The following is a 24,095-nucleotide window of genomic DNA, read 5'->3' as shown; positions in this document are numbered from 1 at the left end:
CCTACTTACTTTTTGCTCATTTTTGAATATTTTGGCCGCAACGACCCAATATTTAATTGCTAAAAAGAATTTTAACATGTAGAAACCAAAATCTCCAATTTCATAGTAAAAGATAAATACTCATAAGTTCAACAAATTTAAAAAAAAAATTCAAAAAAATCAACAACAAGAATTACTTTTTGTGCATAGATACCATATTATAAGATGATATAGTCCCTTTTTATCTTATTAACTTATGCAACAAGAAACAAATGATATGCACTCTGTTTCTTAAAGCAGATGCAACCTTGATTTTTGATACATTAATATTTCTAAAATATTTTTTTTGTTCGCTCAAATTGAGTTCATACAAAGATTATTTATTAAAGTCAATTTAATGAGATCAGTCAAATTAAGCTTTTCTTTAAAAAAAATATACAGAATAACATGATTTTATATAGGATGGGTTTGCGATGCTCAAGACAAATATGAACAACTACCGCTCTAGCCAAAAGATCACTGCAAGAAGAAAATATATGAAGAGAAAAAAATTTGAAGCGTTTGCATGTGCGTGCATGCACGTATGTATATATAGCTAGTGACAAATATATAGGAGCACGAGTACTTTGAATTTTCAATACTTTAATAACCATTAGAAATGATGGCGAATACAATAGACGTTGATGCAAAACATATATAGGAGGCAGCTCATGTTACGATTTTAGATAGAACTGGGAAATTATTGCAGGCTAAAATTACAAACAACCATATAGCTAATGAGATCCATGTCATGTTGGAGGTACCCTTTCCAATTCCTGCGAGTGGATAAGAAGCTTGCATGGCAATGCCACATAGACCATCTGCATCATCGATGCCCCGAAGCAACCTCATATATCCATTTTCACCCCAAGTGATGCCCCATGAATTCTTCAGCAGCCAATATTTAGTTCCATCAGCTTTCTCAGCTATATCCATGTCTGTATGTAATCCTTTAACCATCTTTCCTGGAAGTCTGTAATTATTCCTTCTTGTGTTCTGTCTGGACATGTTCCTAAGCTCCCTCAGCTTCATTCCCTCAGCTGTAATGCCCTAACATAATAATAAAATATGAGTGGTTCTGCCTCCCATTTCATCAAAAAAAAAAAAAAAAAAAGTTCCATCAGCTGTTGTCCCGTAGGCCGTGGCAGTGACAGCATGGTCCAGATTAGTTCCACAATTACCCGTGAAGTCACTGCCGGAACAAAACCGAAAGTTTCTCCTGCTATACCCTCGATTGCAACAGAAACCGGCTGTTTTGATGACTCACTGTTCTTAGCTACATCTTCGTAGTCGCTGATAGCGGCTGCAACGGAAGAAGATTTCTTGATGTCACAGGGTTCCATGCATCCTTCGCCATGTAAGGATAATTAGCTTCCGTCCTTATCCCACCATTGCTGATCATGATGAATTTAAATGCATCATCCACTGGGCCCCCACCGCATCGTCCCACGAGTTGCTGCTCCGTTAAGGAGGTCAATATTTGCCGGTGCTAATCTGAGTGAACCCTTCGGTAGCCGTGACGGCAGAAAAGCCCAACAAGGTATCCTATCCTATTTCATTTTATGTTGTTCATCAGATGATTAGTGATTAGTTTGTTGGATTTAACTCTTAATATAGCCTAATTATTCTTTAGCCATGTGTAACTCTATGGATCAGCCACATATACTGAATCAATTACAATAAGTCCAATTAATTAAAATATTCTATTCCTAATCAGATCTGAACTGGAGTTTAACTCTAATTAAGAATTAGACTTTTGATGAGACAAGACAAGTACATGTATAAATAGAGATGGTCTGATCCATTTCTCCAACTCTTAGAAGAGTGTGAACGATTCATATCAATCGTCCATATTGAGAAAGAGGGTGAGGAGAGAGAAGACTTGATGCCTCACGGAAGAAAACCACACATTCTGTGGGCTACGGGATCATCATATTGGATACACGATGATGCAAAGTGTAATTTTTTATAATTATTTTATTTTTTACATGAATATTACAGCACGATCCAGACATAAAAATTTTAAATTATCTAACATCGTTAACCACTAGGCACGTACAACACATCATTCTTTAAAAGGCCTACATTTGGATATTTTATCTAATTACCACATTATTGGTCTTGATCTTTGATCGTACCACTCTTTTGCTGCTCCAATCCATGCTAGGAAGAATGTTTGTTACGTTTGCATATTTGAGGGACTGGCTTAAATCCGATGTAAGAGGCATTGAACACCTCAGCAATGAGATTGGCAAATCAATCTTCATGTGGCTGCTTTCCCAGCCTCCGTTTATTCTCTCTCAAAAAAAATGGTGAGATCGACAAATTGGTTGAGTGCAAGTATTTTTGCGATCACCAGTTTGGCTAATGGATTCAATATAATCGGCATTGGCATTAAACACTAGGAACTTGGCGCTCTTTTTCTTTATCTTTGCACACATGTCTATACTATATTATTGTGATATAGGAGAGAGGACATCATCAGCCCTATATTGGTTATAAATCAAGAAGACTCTCCTTATGTAGGAAGAAATCATTTTTTCTAAATGAAACATCTTTTAGATTGAAATTTGGAAGAACAAAATTGTGACACCAATGGACTAGAGCTGACAAATATCTCATGTGGCTAGCCACGCCTCTTTGGACAGAGGTTGCTAGCTTGCAAGGAGTTCGGAAGCTTGCAAATGGGTCGTATGGACATCATTCCGAGCGACATCACATCACAGGTTTGCCAAAGCGTAATGAGCGACCAATGGCGCGACTACGATTTGTTGATTTGCTGGATTCTCCAATTTGGGCCGTTCATCACGCTTTATTTTGGAAAACGTACGTGTGATGCGGATCAACCGGTTGAGGGATTTAATACGCTCCATTGAACCTGGCCAGAGCCTCTTCCTTCACGCCGTGCGGTGAATTGCGTGAAATGGGTTTAACTCAATGGATTTTGCTGCTTACCGTTGCGACCGAGTAGTGCAAACGGATTACCAATTGGGATTTTAGCAGTGCCCCACCCACCTATAACTTTTTTGATTGTAAGCGTGCGTACAAATTCATGTACTCTCCTTTAACATGCAGGCCAGTGTAGCAAATCGCAGTTATCGCTCGTGTAACCTGCTTGGGTTTTTGAGAACAATAACAGGAGCATCACCTAATAAGATAAAGTATCAGATAAAATGTTTCGGAAACGATATTACTTTGGCTCAAAGTGAGGATCTTCCCTAGCATGCAGAAGGGATATGCAACTAACGGTCATAAATCCATTTTATGTTTTATAGCGTGACGTATCAGATAATGCAATCATTGGTATATGAGAGATTTTTGGGTTGCTAATGTTCTGCATGATTTTTGTTTTACAATTATAGCGATGTTAGATCAATGATTTAATGCTTAAAAATTCTAAGATTGGAGAGGGGAAAAATCAAGAAATCTTGACCTACGAATCCGCATAACTAAAGTTTATCTTGAAGAAATCAAAGCACATAGACTTTTATGAAAACCACAATAATGAGTAATAGATATCAAAGCAAACCAACGGTCCAATCCGGCCTGGCAATGAAAATGTCTATTCCTAAATATATAACCATTAAATTATTATGCAAAGAAGAACTAATGTTAAGCCTAATTTACATTTTTGATATGTTTCTTGTTGGTGCAAAAATCCATTTGCACCGGAGAAGCTGGAGTCGAGGGAGTCGCGGTCGCCGTCGGGATCTGCAAAAAAAGTCTAAACCGGAGGTGGGGTTGCTCCGGCAAGACCCTCCGACGCTCAAGTCAGTTCTCTGCCTCAACAAGAATGGAGTGTTCGAACGAAAATTTTAGCAGAATTTTGGAATAGAATTTTTAGCTTAGAGAATAACGTATCTGGGGTTCCCCTTTTATAGGTGGAGGGAGCAACAGACTGATAGCGATGTTTGTAACCGTCTGGCAGTGGGCTGCCCATGGTCAGGAGGAGTTTGTTGCGAAGAGTAGTGGAGTGGAACCATGGCTATCACCGGGACGTGCCACGTGGAGTCTGCCGCGGGGAGTGGAGCGGTGTCCGTTGTCGCGACTTGCCAGAGGATGGAGGAATCGTGCGGTATCTGTCGCAGGAAGTGGAGCAGGATCGTGGCCATTATTGTGGCCTGCCAGGGAGTGATGGAGCCGTGCGAAATCTATCGCAGGAAGTGGAGCAGTGTCCTGGCCGTTACTGCGGCCTATCAGGGAGTGATGGAGCCGCGCGGAATCTGTTGCAGGAGTTGGAGCAGAGTCGTGGCTGTTGCTGCGGCCTGCCAGTGGGTCCAAGCCTGTCGGTCGAAGTTCGGCTGGAGTGTCTGGCGGAGAGAGGTGGCTAGCCACCCGTCTGAGAGGAGCTCGGAGTCCGGTTCCCGTAGCAGTCCGGACGAAGTCTTACTTCAGTCGAAGTCCGAGACGAGGTCCAACTCCCGTGGGTGTCCGGACGGAGTCTTCCCGTAGACGGAGTCGGAGACGAGATCTGGCTCCCGTAGGAGTCCGGACGGAGTCCACCTGCAATTAAAGTCAGGGATGAAGTCCAGCTCCCGTAGGAGTCCGGATGAAGTTTACCAGCAGTCAAAGTCGGGGATGAAGCCCGGCTCCCGTAGGAGTCTGGGCGGAGTCCACCTGCAATTGGCGTCGAGGGCGAAGTCTGGCTCCCGTAGGAGTCCGGATGAAGTCTACTTGCAGTAGAAGCTAGGGACGAAGTCCGGCTCCCGTAGGAGTCCGGACGCAGTTCACTTGCAATTGGCGTCGGGGGCGAAGTCCGGCTCCCGTAGGAGTCTGGGCGAAGTCCACCTGCAATTAAAGTCAGGGACGAAGTCCGGCTCCCGTAGGAGTCCGGATGAAGTTTACCAGCAGTCGAAGTCGGGGATGAAGCCCGGCTCCCGTAGGAGTCCGGGCGGAGTCCACCTGCAATTGGCGTCGGGGGCAAAGTCCGACTTCCGTAGGAGTCCGGATGAAGTCTTCCTACAGCCGGAGTTGGGGACGAGGTTCGGCTCCCTTAGAAGTCCGAGCGAAGTCTTCTTGCAACCCCAGCTCCCGTAGCAGTCCGAATGGGGTCTGCCTGTAGTTGAAGTCGAGAATGAAGTCCGGCTCCCGTAGGAATCCGGATGAAGTCTTCCTTCATGTGAAGTTGGGGGCGAAGTCCGGCTCCCGTAGGAGCCCGGACGAAGTCTACCTGCAATTGGAGTTGTGGGTGAAGTCTGGCTTCCGTAGTAGTCCAGACGAAGTTTACCTGTAAGTGAAGTCATGGGCGGATTCCGGCTCCCGTAGGAGTCCGGGCAAAGCTTGCAGGTGAAGTCATGAGCGAAGTCCGGCTCCCGTAGGAGTCCGGACGAAGTCTGCTTGCAATTGGAGTCGTGGGCGGAGTCCGGCTCCCGTAGGAATCCGGACGAAGTCTGCCTGCAATTGGAGTCATGGGCGGAGTCCGGCTCCCGTAGGAGTCCGGGCGAAGTCTTCCTGCAACCAGAGTTGGGGACAAGGTCCGGCTCCCGTAGGAGTCCGGACGTCGCGAAGAATCCGATCAACGCTGGCGGGGTCCTGTCCGTCGGCAAAAACTTGGGAGTATTGTGGAGGCTCAGCCGCCTGAGAGGTTTGAAGAGACGTTGTCGGAGGTCGGAAGTTGGTTGGATCCCCGGAGGGTCACTCCTGTCACGAACTTCGACTGGGGGGGTATTTTATACCCAACACCAGTCTCCCTACTTTCGAGTTCGAATTTCGAATGAAGAAAGTACAGAAAAATTTTCGCAGCCGAAGTTGTCCCCTTGAATCCTGTGCACGATCGCCCCCAGATATTTTGGCATTAAATACGCGCGTGCTGGAGTCTTTTCGAATCGGGACGATTCGAAGGGACCTTTCAGAATTTTCGCTGGTACGTTGGCCCAGGTACGATGCAGTAATGGCTCCGTCAGCTGTCAGCCGCTTTTAGCCGCCTGCCGTGGCAAGTGGGACATGTGTCGAGCGCAGGTCGGCCTGGGGGGATTCGCGATCATTATGGCGTCGGATCCCAGGGTCTATTTAAACCCGCCCTTCCGCCTTTTGTCGTCGTCCTTTTCCGCTTCTTAGATATTTCTTTAGCTTCAGTTGCTCCGAATTCCTTTAGGTTTTTGATAGGGTTCCTCTCCCTTTGCCACGTAGTCGAAGTTCAGCCATTCCTTTCTTTGTTTAGGCATTTTTACACCTTCAAGCGTCACCCTTCGGCGAAGGACTGGTGGTATTTCTCCCCCCAGTTTGGCAAGAAGGGGTTGCTGAAAGGTGCTCCCTCTTCAATCCACAACTGGAAGGGGAAGTACCTCTTCGTCCACTGCTCGACTTTGAGGCTGGGCCTGCCCCCTTGGGGCTCTCTGAGGGACTTTGTCCGCCGGACTCCCAGCCTGGGGGAGGGCGACCTTCAGGCCGCCCGAAAGCTTCTTGACTATTCCGCCCCTTCCCTTCCCAACCTTCTGAAGGAGCAATTTTTGTTCAACATCGGCTTGAGCCCCCAGGATCCTGCAAGTATTCCATCTTTTCTTTTCTCTTCTTTTCTTCCATCCTTCTTCTTTTTCTTTCCCCCTTTTTTTCTCTTTCTCTTTTTTTTTTTGCGTGTCACTTCTTCCTTTTTTGCCCCATCGCTGATTTTTGATTTGATTTTTTTTTTCAGGAATGGACGTCGAAGCAGCACGGATGCTCGTCAGGGGCCTCAAGGCCCACAAAAGAAAAGGCGCCGCGGCCTCCGGATCAGCAAAGAAGGCCAGAGTGGAGGAGACGAGCTCGGCTGTGCCTGTCCAAGTGGCTCCCGCGGTCGACGTTCCTTCGGACGCCGAACCATCGGCTCTCCGGGCCTCTTCGAGGAGTCCCCCATCGGGGCTCCCGTTTTGGGGGTCCGTTCCACGGAGGCGCCCGTAGTCGAGAGGGGGAGGAGAAGGAAGTCGGTGGCCCGCAGGGTGAGTAGCCGTCGAGCCACCGTTGAAGAGTCCCTTGGCTCCGAAGAAGAGCCGGAGAATCCCTTCAATGACAGGGACTTGATCAAGTGGTTGATCGACGGCTGCATTCGGTCCGAAGTCATCGAGAGGATTGATCGTGCCGATCTTGAGCAGCGGGTTTGGAACTCCCTAGGATCTTTTCTCAAGGTAAACAAATCTTCATTTAATTGGCTTTTCGACCCTTGTTCTGATCCCCTAGCCGCCCTTGCAGATTGGGCACCAGCTCCTTGCCAATATCGAGGCGACGAACCGGGCGAGGAGGGACGCCATCCAGGCGGAGGAGCGTCGTCGGACCGAAGTCGCCCGCCTCCAAGAAAAGGTTGCTGAGATAGCCAACCTCCAAGAGGTCCTGGAAAGGGAGAAGCAGGCCCTGGAGCAAGAGAAGCAGACCTCGGAGGAGACGGCGAGGAAGGCGGAGGCCGAGGTTGCCAATTTGGCAGAGCATATCCCGGTCCTGGTCTCGGAGGCCAGGGTTCTGGCGGTGGAGGAGTTCAAGACCTCTGCGGAGATGAGGGACCTGAACATCAAGTTCGGCCAGGAGGCCTTCATCAAAGGATTCGAGCTGTGCCAGGAGAAGGTGGTCCGAAAATTTCTCGAGCTCGACCTCAGCTTCTTGGGCGAGGGGTCTGAAGACGAAGCCGGTCCCTCCCCCACTGTTACTGCCACTACAGCGCCCCTTCCAGGAACATCGGACTCTCCAACCCCCGCTTCAGAGGTTTGAGACCTCTGACTTTGTATTTTTCTTTTATTGTAATTTTTCTTTCCCTTTTGTCTTTAAGAAACATCCAATCAATAAAGTTGAATTTTTCGTCGTGGATGGCTTCTCCTCTCTTCCCTCCTCCTTTTTTGTTTTTCTTTCTGCAATGGGACGCGCCTTGGCGCTTTTGTCTCCCGATGGCAGTGTCCCGCCGTAGCGCTTCCCCTACCATGGAGGATCCCGCTGAAGTCCACGATCCAGCATCTGAAGAAGAAAGTTCATCATTTGACGAAGAGGTCGAAGAAGATGGATGGCGAACTCTGCAGGTTGAGGGAGAGCCACTCTGAAGCCACCGCGGAGGCCACCAACTTTCGGAATCTTCACGTGAAGAGAATCATGGAGTACAGCCGGAGGAAGGCGAACTTCGCGAAGGAGCTTGAGGAACACAAGAAGCGCGCCAGCGATCAAATTTGGGCTCAAGCTGTCAAGATCAGTTCTCTCAGAGTGGAGCTGTTGGCTGCCCAGGAGAGGATTGGCCAGTTGGAAGAAAGTTCATCCCGACTTTTGACTCAGGCCGACAGCGATCGGGAGTGGCCGAAGAAGGTCTTCGACCTCCAGCAACAGCTCTAGGATGTCGAGGCGAGCTATGATGCGTATCGGACCGGCTGGCGCAAGCAGGTGGACGAATACAAGGGGAGGCTCAGGATTGCGACCGACGAGGTTGCCCGCCTTCGAAGGCAGCTAGCTGAGGGGGCTCAATCTGCTTCCGCTCGGAATTCCGACGAACTCCAATCCCTGAGAAGAACCGCAGAAGAACTATCGGTCGCTCTTGGGGAGGGAAAGGCCGAGCTGCAGCAATTGAAGATCCAGCTGGTGTACGAGCAGCGGGCAGTCAAGGATGTGGAGGCAGAATTCGAGGTCCTGAGAAAGAGGCATCGAGAGGCGGAGAACGAAAGCCAGTGACTCCATCGGATGTTCCAGGACATGCTGCTGAAAAAGAGAGAGCTAGAAGAAGAAGTTGAAAATCTGAGGCAGTCCTAGATAAGGAGTGAAGCAGATAATTCGAGGTCGGAAGGAGCAGAGCTTCCCTAGGGTTCTTTTTGGCCTTCCGTCTTTCCATGTATATATTTTCTCTTTTGTTGTTTTGTTTTGTTCTTGTGGTTTTGCTTTTCTTCCTTTAGTCTTCTGGGCTTCGTGGTGTATATTTCACGAATGAAATGAAAAGGAGATTTTGTGTTACCTCATCCACGTATTGTATCAAATTATCGTCCGCCGAACTTCTTTTGTCTTTTGACTTGTTCGACGTCGACGTCGTTTGGAGGTGCCCAGTCATTGCCACGTTGATTTGCTTTTCTTGTTGTCCATAGCCGTAGGCTCGAGCTCGGTGGTCCGAACTCCACGTTACCTTGAAGGGGTCATTATTTTCTTGACCTGTGTCGAGAGCCTTCTTAGAGACCGGGGATGTTTGATAGGGACTTCCCATCTTTGTTGAGATGAGGTTCCCTAGGTCTTTGGTGTGGTTTGTTTTTCATCTGTTATCGATATAATTCGTCGCTTTCCTTTTTAATTTTTCTTTTCTTTTCCGAGTGAGGGTCCTCCCCTTGCTTTTTGTGGGGTCGCGTAGAAGTGTAGAGGTGCCATTGAGGGAACTTTTCCCTTTATCTAATTTTATTGGGCAGTCGGGTTTTTGTCATTGTTAGGATGAGGTTCTCCTTCTGTTCTTGACGTAGTCGATCTCAGCTCAGGTTAGGATGAGGTTCTCCTCCTGTTCCCAACGGGGCTGTGGGGGCATATAAGGGTTGTTGCAAGGGCCTCTCCCCCCATCCGGTCTAAAAGAACCGGATCTTCGACTTTGCTCATGTCAGGACGAGGTTCTCCTCCTGTTCCTAACATGGCTGTGGGGGCACATTAGGGCGTTGTAGGACCTCTCCCCCCATCCGGTCTAAAAGAATCGGGCCTTTGACTTTGCTCATGTTAGGGCGAGGTTCTCCTCCTGTCCCTAACATGGCTGTGGGGGCGCATAATGACGTTGTAGGGCCTCTCCCCCCATCCGGTCTAAAAGAATCGGACCTTTGACTTTGCTCATGTTAGGGCGAGGTTCTCCTCCTGTCTCTAACATGACTGTGGGGGCACATAAGGGCGTTGTAGGGCCTCTCCCCCCATCCGGTCTAAAAGAATCGGGCCTTTGATTTTGCTCATGTTAGGGCGAGGTTCTCCTCCTGTAACTAACATGGCCATGGGGGCGCATAAGGGCCATTATATGGGCCTCTCCTCCGATCCGATCTTAAAATAATCGGACTTTCATTTTGCTCATGTTAGGACGAGGTTCTCCTCCTGTTCTTAACATGACCATGGGGGCACTTAAGGGCCGTTATATGGGCCTCTCCCCCGATCCGATCTTAAAATAATCGAACTTTCATTTTGCTCATGTTAGGATGAGGTTCTCCTCCTATTCCTAACATGACCATGGGGGCACTTAAGGGCCGTTATATGGGCCTCTCCTCTGATCCGATCTTAAAATAATCGGACTTTCATTTTGCTCATGTTAGGACGAGGTTCTCCTCCTGTTCCTAACATGACCTTGTTTTGATTGTTTGAAGGGGTTATCCCCAGTCGTAACAAGTCCATGCCAAAAGGAAAAGACATGCAAAGTCGAAAGAAATTTTGATTCAAAGTAAAGTCGTTAGTAATACATTTACAGATTTTTCAAGTCCCATGGTCGTGGAAGGTCTGCCCCTCCTTGAGGTCCTCCGATGATGGAGTTGATGGTCCCGATTGGAGACCGATCTCCGGACTGCTCTTCCCTCCTCGGTGGCTCAGGCTGCGGCAGGGCCCGTGGGCGATCTTCTCTACCCTCAGGCTGGCGCCGAATGAACCTATCGAGTCGACCTTGCCGGATGAGCTCCTCGATCTCGTCTCGGAGCTGGATGCATTCCTCCGTGTCGTGGCCGTGGTCACGATGGTAGAGGCAGAACTTGTTGGGGTTGCGCTTCCTGGGGTGCATGCGCATCCTCTCTGGCCTTGGGAGCTGCTCTCTGACTTCCATCAGCACCTGAGTTTTTGATGCGTTGAGGGGGGCATAGTTGCGGAACCTCCCTGGGGGAGAGCCCCACCGAGCTCGACGCTCCGGACTTCCCTGCCTGCGTGCTCGAGGAGGAGTCTGGACGCGCTTGTGCCCGGGAGGAGTTCGAGAACGTGACCAAGCTTCTCTCGGCTCTTTTTCGACTGCGGACTTACTCGAGTCTTCCACCTGCCGCTCTCTCGCGGTCTCCTCATCCTTCATCTTGAAGGCTTCTTCCGCTCGGGCATACCCTTCGGCCCGAGCCAACAGGTCAGTAAAATTCCTGGGGTATTTCTTCTCCAAGGAGAATAAAAGGTCGTTCTTCTGAAGGTTGCCCTTCAGAGCGGCCATTGCTACCGACTGGTCCAAGTTTCGGACCTCCAGCGCGGCGATATTGAAACGGTTGATGTAGGCTCGAATGGATTCTCCCTCCCTCTGCTTGTTGTTGATGAGGGACTCCGAGCCCTTCCGGGGACGCCGGCTGCTAACGAAATGAGCCATAAACTGGTGGCTCATCTGATCAAAGGAAAAGATAGTATCCGGCTTTAGTGCCGAGTACCAGTTTCTCGCCGCTCCCTTCAAGGTGGATGGGAAGGCTCGGCAAAGAATGGCGTCGGGCGCGCCATGAAGCAGCATCATTGTTTGGAAGGCCTCCAGGTGGTCAACCGGGTCCGAAGTCCCGTCGTAGCTTTCAAACTGGGGGAGCTTGAAGTTCGACGGGATTGGCTCCTGCATGATCATTTGAGAAAAGGGGGGTCAGTACAAATATCCTCACCATAAGCGGGGGGAGCATGGCGGAGTTCTTCGATCCGTCGGTTCATCTCCTGAAGCCTCCGGTCCAGGAAATCTTCTCGACTACGGGTCTTGAGGGTCTTCTGGCAAGATGGAGGTAGAGATCTTTCGGGGGTGGAATCGTGGTCTGATTGGAGGCTTTCCACCCTTGGATTCATCTTCCCGGGAAAGACTGGGCGGCTGGCCCAAGTGGCCCGTCCCACCACCAGATTTTGCAGTTCTGGCGACGCTCTTTCCGGTTGCACTGATGCCTGCGACTGCTGCTGCTGTTGCATGGCCTGCACAGCTTCAGTGAGGCCTCTGACCTACTGCACCAGTAGGTCGAATTGCTCCGCGCCAACCGTCGTTGCCGGTGGAGGGGGTAGAGGCTGGGAGACTGGAGGTGAGGCTGGAGCCTGAGATCTGACCGTGATGGCCGTGGATCGCCGTGTGGATGCTTTGCAGGGAGGCATCGGGCGAAGATCTAGTGGGGGAAGGAGGAGTGGATGTCGGGGAAGGTGACCGGAGGCGGTCCCGTTGAGCGCTCCTTTAAGAATAAGGGTACTGCGAAGATACAGCCCCTTCCTCTAGCGCCAATCCTGTTGGTGCAAAAATCCGCTTGCGTCGGAGAAGCTGGAGTCGAGGGAGTCACGATCGCCATCAGGACCTGCAAAAGAAGTCTAAACTGGAGGTGGGGTTGCTCCGACAAGATCCTCCGACGCTCAAGTCAGTTCTCTGTCTCAACAAGAATGGAGTGCTCGAACGAAAATTTTAGTAGAGTTTTGGGATAGAATTTTTAGCTTAGAGAATAACGTATCTAGGGTTCCCCTTTTATAGGCGGAGGGAGCAACAGACTGATAGCGATGTTTGTAACCGTCTGGCAGTGGGCTGTCCATGGTCAGGAGGAGTTTGTTGCGAAGAGTAGTGGAGTGGAACCGTGGCTATCACCAGGACATGCCACGTGGAGTCTGCCGCGGGGAGTGGAGCGGCGTCCGTTGTCGCAACTTGCCAGAGGATGGAGGAATCGCACGGTATCCGTCGCAGAAAGTGGAGTAGGATCGTGGCCATTATTGTGGCCTGCCAGGGAGTGATGGAGCTGCACGAAATCCGTCGCAGGAAGTGGAGCAGTGTCGTGGCCGTTACTGTGGCCTGCCAGGGAGTGATGGAGCCGCGCAGAATTTGTTGCAGGAGGTGGAGCAGAGTCGTGGCTGTTGCTGTGGCCTGCCAGTGGGTCCAGGCCTGTCGGTCGAAGTTCGGCTGGAGTGTCTGATGGAGAGAGGTGGCTAGCCACCCATTTGAGAGGAGCTCGGAGTCCGGCTCTCGTAGGAGTCCGGACGAAGTCTTCCTTCAGTCGAAGTCGGAGACGAGGTCCGACTCCCGTGGGAGTCCAGACGGAGTCTTCCCGCAGACGGAGTCGGAGACGAGATCTGGCTCCCGTAGGAGTCGGGATGGAGTCCACCTGCAATTAAAGTCAGGGGCGAAGTCCGGCTCCCGTTGGAGTCCAGATGAAGTTTACCAGAGTCGAAGTCGGGGATGAAGCCCGACTCCCGTAGGAGTCCGGACGGAGTCCACCTGCAATTGGCGTCGGGGGCGAAGTCCGGCTCTCGTATGAGTCCGAATGAAGTCTGCTTGCAGTAGGAGCCGAGGACGAAGTCCGGCTCCCGTAGGAGTCCGGACGCAGTTCACTTGCAATTGGCGTCGGGGGCGAAGTCCGGCTCCCATAGGAGTCTGGACGAAGTCCACCTGCAATTAAAGTCAGGGGCGAAGTCCGGCTCCCGTAGGAGTCCGGATGAAGTTTACTAGCAGTCGAAGTCGGGGATGAAGTCCGGCTCCCATAGGAGTCCGGGCGGAGTCCACCTGCAATTGGCGTCGGGCGCGAAGTCCAGCTCCCGTAGGAGTCCGGATGAAGTCTGCTTGCAGTAGAAGCCGGGGATGAAGTCCGGCTCCCGTAGGAGTCCGGACGCAGTTCACTTGCAATTGGCGTCGGGGGCGAAGTCCGGCTCCCGTAGGAGTCTGGGCGAAGTCCACCTGCAATTAAAGTCAGGGGCGAAGTCCAGCTCCCGTAGGAGTCCGGATGAAGTTTACCAGCAGTCGAAGTCGGGGATGAAGCCCGGCTCCCGTAGGAATCCGGGCGGAGTCCACCTGCAATTGGCATCGGGGGCGAAGTCCGGCTCCCGTAGGAGTTCGGATGAAGTCCACTTGCAGTAGAAGCCGGGGACGAAGTCCGGCTCCCGTAGGAGTCCGGACGCAGTTCACTTGCAATTGACGTCGGGGGCGAAGTCCGGCTCCCGTAGGAGTCCGGATGAAGTCTGCTTGCAGTAGAAGCCGGGGATGAAGTCCGGCTCCCGTAGGAGTCCGGACGCAGTTCACTTGCAATTGGCGTCGGGGGCGAAGTCCGACTCCCGTAGGAGTCTGGGCGAAGTCCACCTGCAATTAAAGTCAGGGGTGAAGTCCGGCTCCCATAGGAGTCCGGATGAAGTTTACCAGCAGTCGAAGTCGGGGATGAAGCCCGGCTCCCGTAGGAGTCCGAGCGGAGTCCACCTGCAATTGGCATCAGGGGCGAAGTCCGGCTCCCGTAGGAGTCCGGATGAAGTCTTCCTGCAGCCGGAGTTGGGGACGAGGTTCGGCTCCCGTAGGAGTCCGGGCGAAGTCTTCTTGCAACCAGAGTTGGGGACGAGGTCCGGCTCCCGTAGCAGTCCGGATGGGGTCTGCCTGCAGTTGAAGTCGAGGACGAAGTCCGGCTCCCGTAGGAGTCCGGATGAAGTCTTCCTTCATGTGAAGTTAGGGGCGAAGTCCGGCTCCTGTAGGAGCCCGGACGAAGTCTATCTGCAATTGAAGTTGTGAGTGAAGTCCGGCTCCCGTAGGAGTCCGGACGAAGTTTACCTATAAGTGAAGTCGTGGGCGGATTCCGGCTCCAATAGGAGTCCGGGCGAAGCCTGCAGGTGAAGTCATGGGCGGAATCCGGCTCCTGTAGGAGTCCGGACGAAGTCTGCCTGCAATTGGAGTCGTGGGTGGAGTCCGGCTCCCGTAGGAGTCCGGACGAAGTCTGCCTGCAATTGGAGTCGTGGGCGGAGTCCGGCTCCCGTAGGAGTCCGGGCGAAGTCTTCCTGCAACCAGAGTTGGGGACGAGGTCCGGCTCCCGTAGGAGTCCGGACGTCGCGAAGAATCCGATCGACGCTGGCGGGGTCCTGTCCGTCGGCAAAAACTTGGGAGTGTTGCGGAGGCTCGGCCGCCTGAGAGGTTTGAAGAGACGTTGTCGGAGGTCGGAAGTTGGTTGGATCCCCGGAGGGTCACTCCTGTCACGAACTTCGGCTGGGGGGTATTTTATACCCAACATTTCTTATGAGTTTAAGTTTTGGAGATTAATTGGTTAATTAACATTATATGGATGCTTAGATTTGTCAGAGAACCTTGATTGGTATATTTGTGCACAAAAATCTTATGGATCATGTTTAATTTGCCTTCTCTAACCCATTGCCAGGTGATCCGAATAGGAGAAAATAACAAAAAATTATCTTCTAAATCAAGTCGGCCCCTCCTTGCACCCCTGCATCATACCACGACCACCCCACCATCTCCTGCTCATGCGCCCCCCCTCCTCCTGCCGCACCCCCTCCCCTGCCTCTCTGGCTGTCTCCCCCCTCCCCCTGGCGCTCGTGCCAACCGCCCACCCCCCATCGGTCTTCCCTTTCCTCTTCTCCTCACAGGCACTCGTGCCACCCCCCAACCGATCTTCCTTCTCTTCTCCCCCTCACTGGCACTCATGTCACACCCCCCACAACCCTCCTTCCCGTCTTCTTCGTCATAACGCACCCTATGCCCATGCGGCTCCAACACTGTGCCCTCCTCCCTCGCCCATAGTGCTCGGCCCCCACCACACCCCCACTCTCCCACCTCCCCTCCCATGCCTCCTCCACCTTCGATGGTGCCTGTGGCTTCCTACGCCACTACCCCCTACCATCCGTGGTTTCTCCATGCCGCACCCCCCACCGCCATCCCCTCTTGCTCCTCCATCTTCGTTGGCACAGAGAAGATATTTTAAAGAAAAAAAATAAAATAATCTTAATCTTTGAAATATTACAATTGATATTAGAGTAGACATAGTCCATGATTTACATGGACCAAAGAAAATTGCAGCATGGATCTGTTTAAGCTGATCATGATTGAGATGCTTGCGATTAGATTTATGGTATTCGTAATTAGATTTGAATAGAGTTGGATCCTTAATATGGTGGGAATATGAGAGCTTAAATGATGGGAGTATATAAGGACGCATGCAGATGTGCTTGAGCTGACTCAACAATAAGGCGAATGGCTAGGCACGTGTGAGACTTTTTTATAATGCTGTTATGTCAGCTATTGTCATGTGATTTATTGCTTTACATGTTTTTATAATGGATGTTAAGATTTGATTATACATGATTTTTATACATGCTTAAACTATAAATTAAGATCTTCTAGTTTTGAGTATAATTCACTTTTCCTCCTACTTTCTTTTTGCTCATTTTTGAATATTTTGCCTGCAACGACCCAATATTTAATTGCTAAAAAAAATTTTAACTTGTAGAAACCAAAATCTCCAATTTCATAGTAAAAGATAAATACTCATAAGTTCAACAAATTTAAAAAAAAAATCAAAAAAATCAACAACAAGAATTACTTTTTGTGCATAAATACCATATTATCAGATGATATAGTCCCTTTTTATCTTATTTACTTATGCAAGAAGAAACAAATGACATGCACTCTGTTTCTTAAGGCAGATGCAACCTTGATTTTTGATACATTAATATTTCTAAAATATTCTTTTTGTTCACTCAAATTGAGTTCATACAAAGATTATTTATTAAAGTCAATTTAATGAGATCAGTCAAATTAAGTTTTTCTTTAAAAAAAATATACAGAATAACATGATTTTATATAGGATGGGTTTGCGATGCCCAAGACAAATATGAACAACTATCGCTCTAGCCAAAAGATCACTGCAAGAAGAAAATATATGAAGAGAAAAAAATTTGAAGCATTTGCATGTGCGTGCATGCACGTATGTATGTATAGCTAGTGACAAATATATAGGAGCACGAGTACTTTGAATTTTCAATACTTTAATAACCATTAGAAATGATGGCGAATACAATAGACGTTGATGCAAAACATATATAGGAGGCAGCTCATGTTACGATTTTAGATAGAACTGGGAAAATTATTGCAGGCTAAAATTACAAACAACCATATAGCTAATGAGATCCATGTCATGTTGGAGTTACGTTTTCCAATTCCTGCAATTGGATAAGAAGCTTGCATGGCAATGCCACATAGACCATCTGCATCATCGATGCCCCGAAGCAACCTCATATATCCATTTTCACCCCAAGTGATGCCCTATGAACTCTTCAGCAGCCAATATTTAGCGCCATCAGCTTTCTGAGCTATATCCATGTTTGTATGTAATCCTTTAACCATCTTTCCTGGGTCTGTAATTATTCCTTCTTGTGTTTTGTCTGGACATGTTCCTAAGCTCCCTCAACTTTATTCCCTCAGCTGTCTGTAATTTTTTGATGACATGTTCCTGGGTCTATATGACTCAGCCAGAGAGATTTGTCTCAAGTGGGGGAGCAAATCAAGTATGCAGGCTAATGAGATCCATCTATGGATTGAAGCAGATTTTGAAGAACTGGAACATCCGATTTGATATGATAGTCAAAGAATTTGGCTTTATCAAAATTATGGATGAACCACGTGTATATAAGAAGACAAGTAAGAGTGTTATTGTCTTCTTGATTCTGTATGTCGATGACATACTGCTCATTGGGAATGATATCCCAATGATGCAATCGATCAAAACTTGGCTATCAAATAAGTTTTTCATAAAAGACTAAAATAAAGCATCCTATATACTGGGTATAAAGATCTATAGAGATAGATCTAAAAGGATGTTAGGCTTATCCCAGTCACGGTACATAGATCTCATATTAAAGAGATTTAATATGGAGGCAAGTAAGAAAGATTATTTGTCTGTAAGTTATGGTATACATCTCTTTGAGAAAATATGTCTTAAAGACACCAGAAGAGAGGAAAAGGATGAATGAAATCTCTTATGCTTCGGTTGTAGGATCAATTATATATGGCATGCTATGTACCAAGCCTGATGTAGCTTATGCTTTGGGCATAGCTAGTAGATTTCAAGCTGATCTAAGGAAGGATCATTGGAAAGCAAATGATAGCAAATCAATATCAGGATATGTGTTTATCCTAATTGATGGGGCAGTGAGTTGGAAGAGTTCCAAACAGCAGATAGTAGCTGACTCAACTACTGAGCCAAAGTATGTTGCTGCTAGTGAAGCCATTAAGGAAGCTATCTGGATGAAGAAACTCATTATGGATTTAAGAGTCATTTCTAAGATTGAAGGATCGGTGTCACTCTATAGTGATAATACTGGGATCGTTATTCAAAATAAGGAACCTAGGTCTCATTATAGATCCAAGTACATTCTCAGACATTTTCAACTCGTTAAAGATAAGATGTTGTTTTTGAACGAGTAGATAGAAAGAACAATATAGCAGATCTATTCACTAAGCCCATACCATAGCAGCTATATGATCGCCATCTTAATTGTATAAGATACAAAGACGATTGGCTTTAGTGCAAGTGGGAGATTGAAAGAAGAGTGCCCTATAAGCCAATCGTAAGTCTGTTGTGATGGAACTTTCTTTAAAATTTTTCAACTCATGAAATGACATTTATTATTTGAGGCATTGATTAATCATATTAGCTGCATTTTAATATGTCTAAGATTATGATGAACCCCAAAGATTAGGATAATGATTTTAGGAGACATGAATGGGTATGCTAGTGAGACCTAAAATCTTAAAATTCTAATCTTAAATATTTCTGATCGTAGGAGCATTGAGTCGGAGATCAATATTTCAGATAGACTGGCACATCCTATGTATGCTCTATGGAGAGGGTGGCAAATCTCACTAGCCACTTGTATGAGACACTAATACAAGGATGTGGGTGCTCATTTGAGAAATGAGTCCATTGAATTGACTCGATGAAAGAGAACATCTAATGGAAGTCTTATTTATATGTCAAAGATGGTTCTCTAAGTGGGAGTTGTGCAAGTGATCCTTAGACCTGAAACCATCATGAAATCTTGTGCACATGAACCCATATTTTGGTTCATATCCAGGCATGGCATTAAGACATGTATGGGGTGTTCTGGATATGGTGGAGTATGTATGAAGGTTGTGAGTAGGTCAATATGGAATCGATCACTCTTAGTAAGAGGAGATCGCAGAATCGATCACTCCTAGTAAGAGGAGATCGCATCCTGTGTATTCTCAATCCTAGATGACTCAGAAAAGTCTTTTGGCCAAAAGTAAGAAGAAGATTAGAAAGAGTTTCTAATGCTTCTTCATTGGAGTCATTATTGGTTCTGCCTCCCATTTCATCAAAAAAAAAAAAAAATAGTTCCATCAGCTGTTGTCCCGTAGGCGGTGGCAGTGACAGCATGGTCCAGATTAGTTCCACAATTACCCGTGAAGTCACTGCCGGAACAAAACCGGAAGTTTCTCCTGCTATACCCTCGATGGCAACAGAAACCGGCTGTTTTGGTGACTCACTGTTCTTAGGTACATCTTCGTAGTCGCTGATAGCGGCTGCAACGGAAGAAGATTTGTTGATGTCACAGGGTTCCATGCATCCTTCGCCATGTAAGGATAATTAGCTTCCGTCCTTATCCCACCATTGCTGATCATGATGAATTTAAATGCATCATCCACTGGGCCCCCACCGCATCGTCCAACGAGTTGCTGCTCCGTTAAGGAGGTCAATATTTGCCGGTGCTAATCTGAATGAACCCTTCGGTAGCCGTGACGGCAGAAAAGCCCAACAAGGTATCCTATCCTATTTCATTTTATGTTGTTCATCAGATGATTAGTGATTAGTTTGTTGGATTTAACTCTTAATATAGCCTAATTATTCTTTAGCCATGTGTAACTCTTTGGATCAGCCATATATACTGAATCAATTACAATAAGTCCAATTAATTAAAATATTCTATTCCTAATCAGATATGGACTGGAGTTTAACTCTAATTAAGAATTAGATTTTTGATGAGACAAGACAAGTGCATGTATAAATAGAGATGGCTTGATCCATTTCTCCAACTCTCAGAAGAGTGTGAACGATTCATATCAATTGTCCATATTAAAGAAGAGGGTGAGGAGAGAGAAGACTTGACGCTTCACGGAAGAAAACCACACATTTTGTGGGCTACGGGATCATCATATTGGATACACGATGATGCAAAGTATAATTGTCTATAATTATTTTATTTTTTACATGAATATTACAGCACGATCCAGACATAAAAATTTTAAATTATCTAACATCATTAACCACTAGGCACATACAACACATCATTCTTTAAAAGGCCTACATTTGGATATTTTATCTAATTACCACATTATTGGTCTTGATCTTTGATCGTACCACTCTTTTGCTCCTCCAATCCATGCTAGGAAGCATGTTTGTTCCGTTTGCATATTTGAGGGACTGGCTTAAATCCGATGTAAGAGGCATTGAACACCTCAGCAATGAGATTGGCAAATAAATCTTCATGTGGCTGCTTTCCCAGCCTCTGTTTATTCTCTCTCAAAAAAAATGGAGAGATCGACAAATTGGTTGAGTGCAAGTATTTTTGCGATCACCAGTTTGGCTAATGGATTCAATATAACCGGCGTTGGCATTAAACACTAGAAACTTGGCGCTCCTTTTCTTTATCTTTGCACACATATCTATACTATATTATTGTGATATAAGAGAGCGGACATCATCAGTCCTACATTGGTTATAAGCCAAGAAGACTCTCTTTATGTAGGAAGAAATCATTTTTTCTAAATGAAACATCTTTTAGATTGAAATTTGGAAGAACAAAATTGTGACACCAATGGACTAGAGCAGACAAATATCTCACGTCGCTGGCCACGCCTCTTTGGACAGAGCTTGCTAGCTTGCAAGGAGTTTGGAAGCTTGCAAATGGGTCGTATGGACGTCATTCCGAGCGACATCACATCACATGTTTGCCAAAGCGTAATGAGCGACCAAGGGCGCGACTACGATTTGTTGATTTGCTGGATTAATTCTCCAATTTGGGCCGTTCATCACGCTTTATTTTGGAAAACATACGTGTGATGCGGGTCAACCGGTTGAGGGATTTAATACGCTCCATTGAACCTGGCCAGAGCCTCTTCCTTCACGCCGAGCGGTGAATTGCATGAAATGGGTCTAACTCAATGGATTTTGCTGCTTACCGTTGCGACCGAGTAGTGCAAACGGATTACCAATTGGGATTTTAGCAGTGCCCCACCCACCTATAACTTTTTGATTGTAAGCGTGCGTACAAATTCATGTACTCTCCTTTAACATGCAGGCCAGTGTAGCAAATCGCAGTTATCGCTCGTGTAACCTACTCGGGTTTTTGAGAACAATAACAGGAGCATCACCTAATAAGATAAAGTATCAGATAAAATGTTTGGGAAACGATATTACTATGGCTTAAAGTGTGGTTCTCCCCTAGCATGCGGAAGGGATATGCAACTAACGGTCACAAATCTGTTTTATGTTTTATAGCGTGACATATCAGATAATGCAATCATTGGTATATGAGAGATTTTTGGGTTGCTAATGTTCTGCATGATTTTTGTTTTACAATTATAGCGATGTTAGATCAATGATTTTAATGCTTAAAAATTCTATCTTAGATTGAAGAGGGAAAAAATCAAGAAATCTTGACCTACGAATCCGCATAACTAAAGTTTATCTTGAAGAAGTCAAAGCACATAGACTATTATGAAAACCACAATAATGAGTAATAGATATCAAAGCAAACCAACGGTCCAATCCGGCCTGGCAATTGAAATGTCTATTCCTAAATATATAACCATTAAATTATTATGCAAAGAAGAATTTATGTTAAGCCTAATTTACGTTTTTGATATGTTTCTTATGAGTTTAAGTTTTGGAGATTAATTGGTTAATTAACATTATATGGATGCTTAGATTTGTCAGAGAACCTTGATTGGTATATTTGTGCACAAAAATCTTATGGATCATGTTTAATTTGCCTTCTCTAACCCATTGCCAGGTGATCCGAATAGGAGAAAATAACAAAAAATTATCTTCTAAATCAAGCAAACATCAAACATAATAACCAACTAATATCTTAGATTCATTGACCACACAAAGCAGCCTCGTAGTACAACTGCAAATAGGAGCAAGTCTCAACACTACAAGATGACTTCGCCTAACAAAGCACTAATACATATAAGATATTACATGACATAGATATTATTCTCTCTCTTTTATTTTTTTCAATCTTTTTTTTCTTTTCGTAAAGATTCCTCTAAGTTATTAGTAAGGTGTCATAGGACGTAGAAGATCGTTGAATTTATGCTGTTGGGTAAGAAGCAAGCTTGGCAATACCACAAAGCCCTTCCGGTGCACTAACGTCACGCTGGATGCGCATGTATCCTTTCTCACCCCAAGTTGTACCCCACGAATTCTTGAGCAGCCAATATTTGGTCCCATCCTCAGCTGTCCCGTAACCAATAGCAGCCACAGCATGGTCCATATTAGTTTCACATGGGCCCGCGAAGATGCCACTGGAGTAGTGCTGGAAGTCTTGCCCACCACCATCAATGCCAACTGAAACAGGCTGCTTTGAGACTGCCTGTAAGAGCGAGGACTCATCATTTACGGGCACGTTCTGGTAGCCGCTGATGGTAGCTGCCGATGATGATGCCTTGTTGGTGTCACAAGTGCCATCAGCTGCCATGTAAGGATAATTCTCTTCAGTTGTTATCCCTCCATTATCAATGACGTATTGGAAGGCACGAGTCATGAATCCCCCGTGGCATCCTCGGTTTCCATCTTTGACGTCACAGTCTACAAGTTGTTGCTCCGACAAGGAGACCAAGTTGCCATTGTTGATTTGAGTAATCCCTTCAATGGCTGCTACAGAGGAGAATGCCCAACAGCACCCTACATACATGTTGTTGGTTAGATGACTTGTTCGATGTTACTTGGTAACATCTTTCATGTATCTTGCTATTCTTTAAATTTAAATAACTCATCGGAAGTTTCTGAGAAGAATAACCCACGGTACATTATATATATCTTACCACATGAGCCTTGATTTTTGACAGGAGTAACTGCACCTCTGGTTCTCCAGTCCATGCTGTCAGATACGTCGGTCAAGTTGGCATACTGAAAGCTTCCTGTCGCGGACTTTGTAAGGCGCATGGGCTTGAATCCAAGGTGAGAGGCCTTGAACTCCTCGTTGGTCATGTCAGCAAACTGGTTGAGACCGAGCTTATACTTGCGATTGCCGGCTCTATTGACAGACTCGATGTAGTTGCAGTTGTCTTTAAAGATTTGGAATCGTCTCTCTTTTTCTGCTGCATCCTTGTAGACTCGCCCATATTGAGCCATCCACTGCTCGTGCCTTGTCGACATGGGCACGTCAGCAATGCCACGAGCCATGGCTCCAAAGACCCAAACACCTAGGACTATCAATGCAAGCACAAAGCATCGGTGAGCCATTGCTGTGGAAAGACTTTGGAACGGTTCTGCTAAGTGGGTTGAGTGGCAATTTAGAATTGGAGGGGATGTGGGCAAAGAGCTAGGGTGACGAGTGTTTATATAGAAGTTTGGCTTGGAAGAGACCTGAAATTTTGTGTGTCCTCTCGACGCATAATCACACGTCTTCCAGAGCGTGATGAGCGGTAGCTGATTTCGCTGAACGTAGACATCTCGCTCGTCCAATATTGTTGTGCGCCCGCTCAATGCTCTTTAGAAAACGTGTGACGCACTTCAGGAGAAGACCGGCCGAGTCGCTTCGTGGGCCACAATATAGCGATCCAAACGAGAGTTGCGCCCCAAATTTGGCCCGAGTTGCTATCAGTGGCCTCTAAATTTTGCGTAACGAGTCTTTACGCGGACCGGTTTGCGCTGCCAAGTCGATCAAATATTTGGTAAACAGGCGGTGGGTCATTGTGAAGTCACAGTCATGCACCAATGACAATAAAGAAGAGGAGTCCACAACGTGCAAGGAAGACGTAAGGTAATTCAGCATCTTAACTAGGTGATTTAATAATAATATTGAAGGAGACTACCGGAACCATGTAATATTGTCAAGTTTTTTTTTTTTTTTTTGGGTAAGGAATATTGTTAAGAACCATGTTATATTGTCAGGTGTTGGGGGTGTTGCAAAGATAATGTGAAAACAGATGTTTACTACTCATGTGTGAGTCCTGTACAAAAGATATATACATGATCTCTATATACAACAAACACAGACGATTGACAGCACCCGAATTTGGTTAATTAGTCGATAATTTAAATGCTGATGGTAGTTGTACTTGCATTTTTTATCTCAATGGAGGGATTGATAAGAGAGATGGATTCTTTATTTTTACCTATGATGCAAGCACTTCATTTGCGAGTGACTTATTAGATTAAAAAAAAAAAGGAACTAAATCAATGCAACCTCCGCAGAATCTGATTCATAGATTCTTGATATGTACATGG

At 46.7% G+C, this 24,095-nt stretch overlaps 1 protein-coding gene and 2 pseudogenes across 1 annotated transcript; all 3 read right to left on the bottom strand.

The window, feature by feature from the left end:
* Nucleotides 1-687: 687 nt before the first annotated feature.
* Nucleotides 688-2,285, bottom strand: LOC140855392 (senescence-specific cysteine protease SAG39-like; annotated as a pseudogene).
* An 828-nt stretch (nucleotides 2,286-3,113) lies between these two features.
* Nucleotides 3,114-20,087, bottom strand: LOC140855391 (senescence-specific cysteine protease SAG39-like; annotated as a pseudogene).
* Nucleotides 20,088-21,714: 1,627 nt separating this feature from the next.
* Nucleotides 21,715-23,161, bottom strand: LOC140855868 (senescence-specific cysteine protease SAG39-like). Its single transcript, XM_073253075.1, has 2 exons — nucleotides 22,688-23,161; nucleotides 21,715-22,547 (listed from the first exon to the last, which is right to left on the bottom strand). Exons 1-2 carry the CDS (start codon nucleotides 23,106-23,108, stop codon nucleotides 21,955-21,957), a joined length of 1,014 nt encoding a protein of 337 aa, XP_073109176.1. The 5' UTR covers nucleotides 23,109-23,161; the 3' UTR covers nucleotides 21,715-21,954.
* Nucleotides 23,162-24,095: the final 934 nt, after the last annotated feature.

This window comes from Elaeis guineensis, chromosome 2, assembly GCF_000442705.2.
Source record: "Elaeis guineensis isolate ETL-2024a chromosome 2, EG11, whole genome shotgun sequence".
In the NCBI taxonomy this organism is placed as follows: domain Eukaryota; kingdom Viridiplantae; phylum Streptophyta; class Magnoliopsida; order Arecales; family Arecaceae; genus Elaeis; species Elaeis guineensis.
Note: the sequence above shows the minus strand (reverse complement) of the source record. Positions and strands in the feature narration are given on the sequence as shown.

Excerpts from the sequence above, each read along its gene's own strand:
- LOC140855868 (XM_073253075.1), bottom strand. The coding sequence starts at position 23,108 with ATGGCTCACCGATGCTTTGTGCTTGCATTGATAGTCCTAGGTGTTTGG. Across the intron at positions 22,548-22,687 it reads CAAAAATCAAGGCTCATGTG|GGTGCTGTTGGGCATTCTCC; the intron begins GTAAGATATATA and ends ACATGTATGTAG.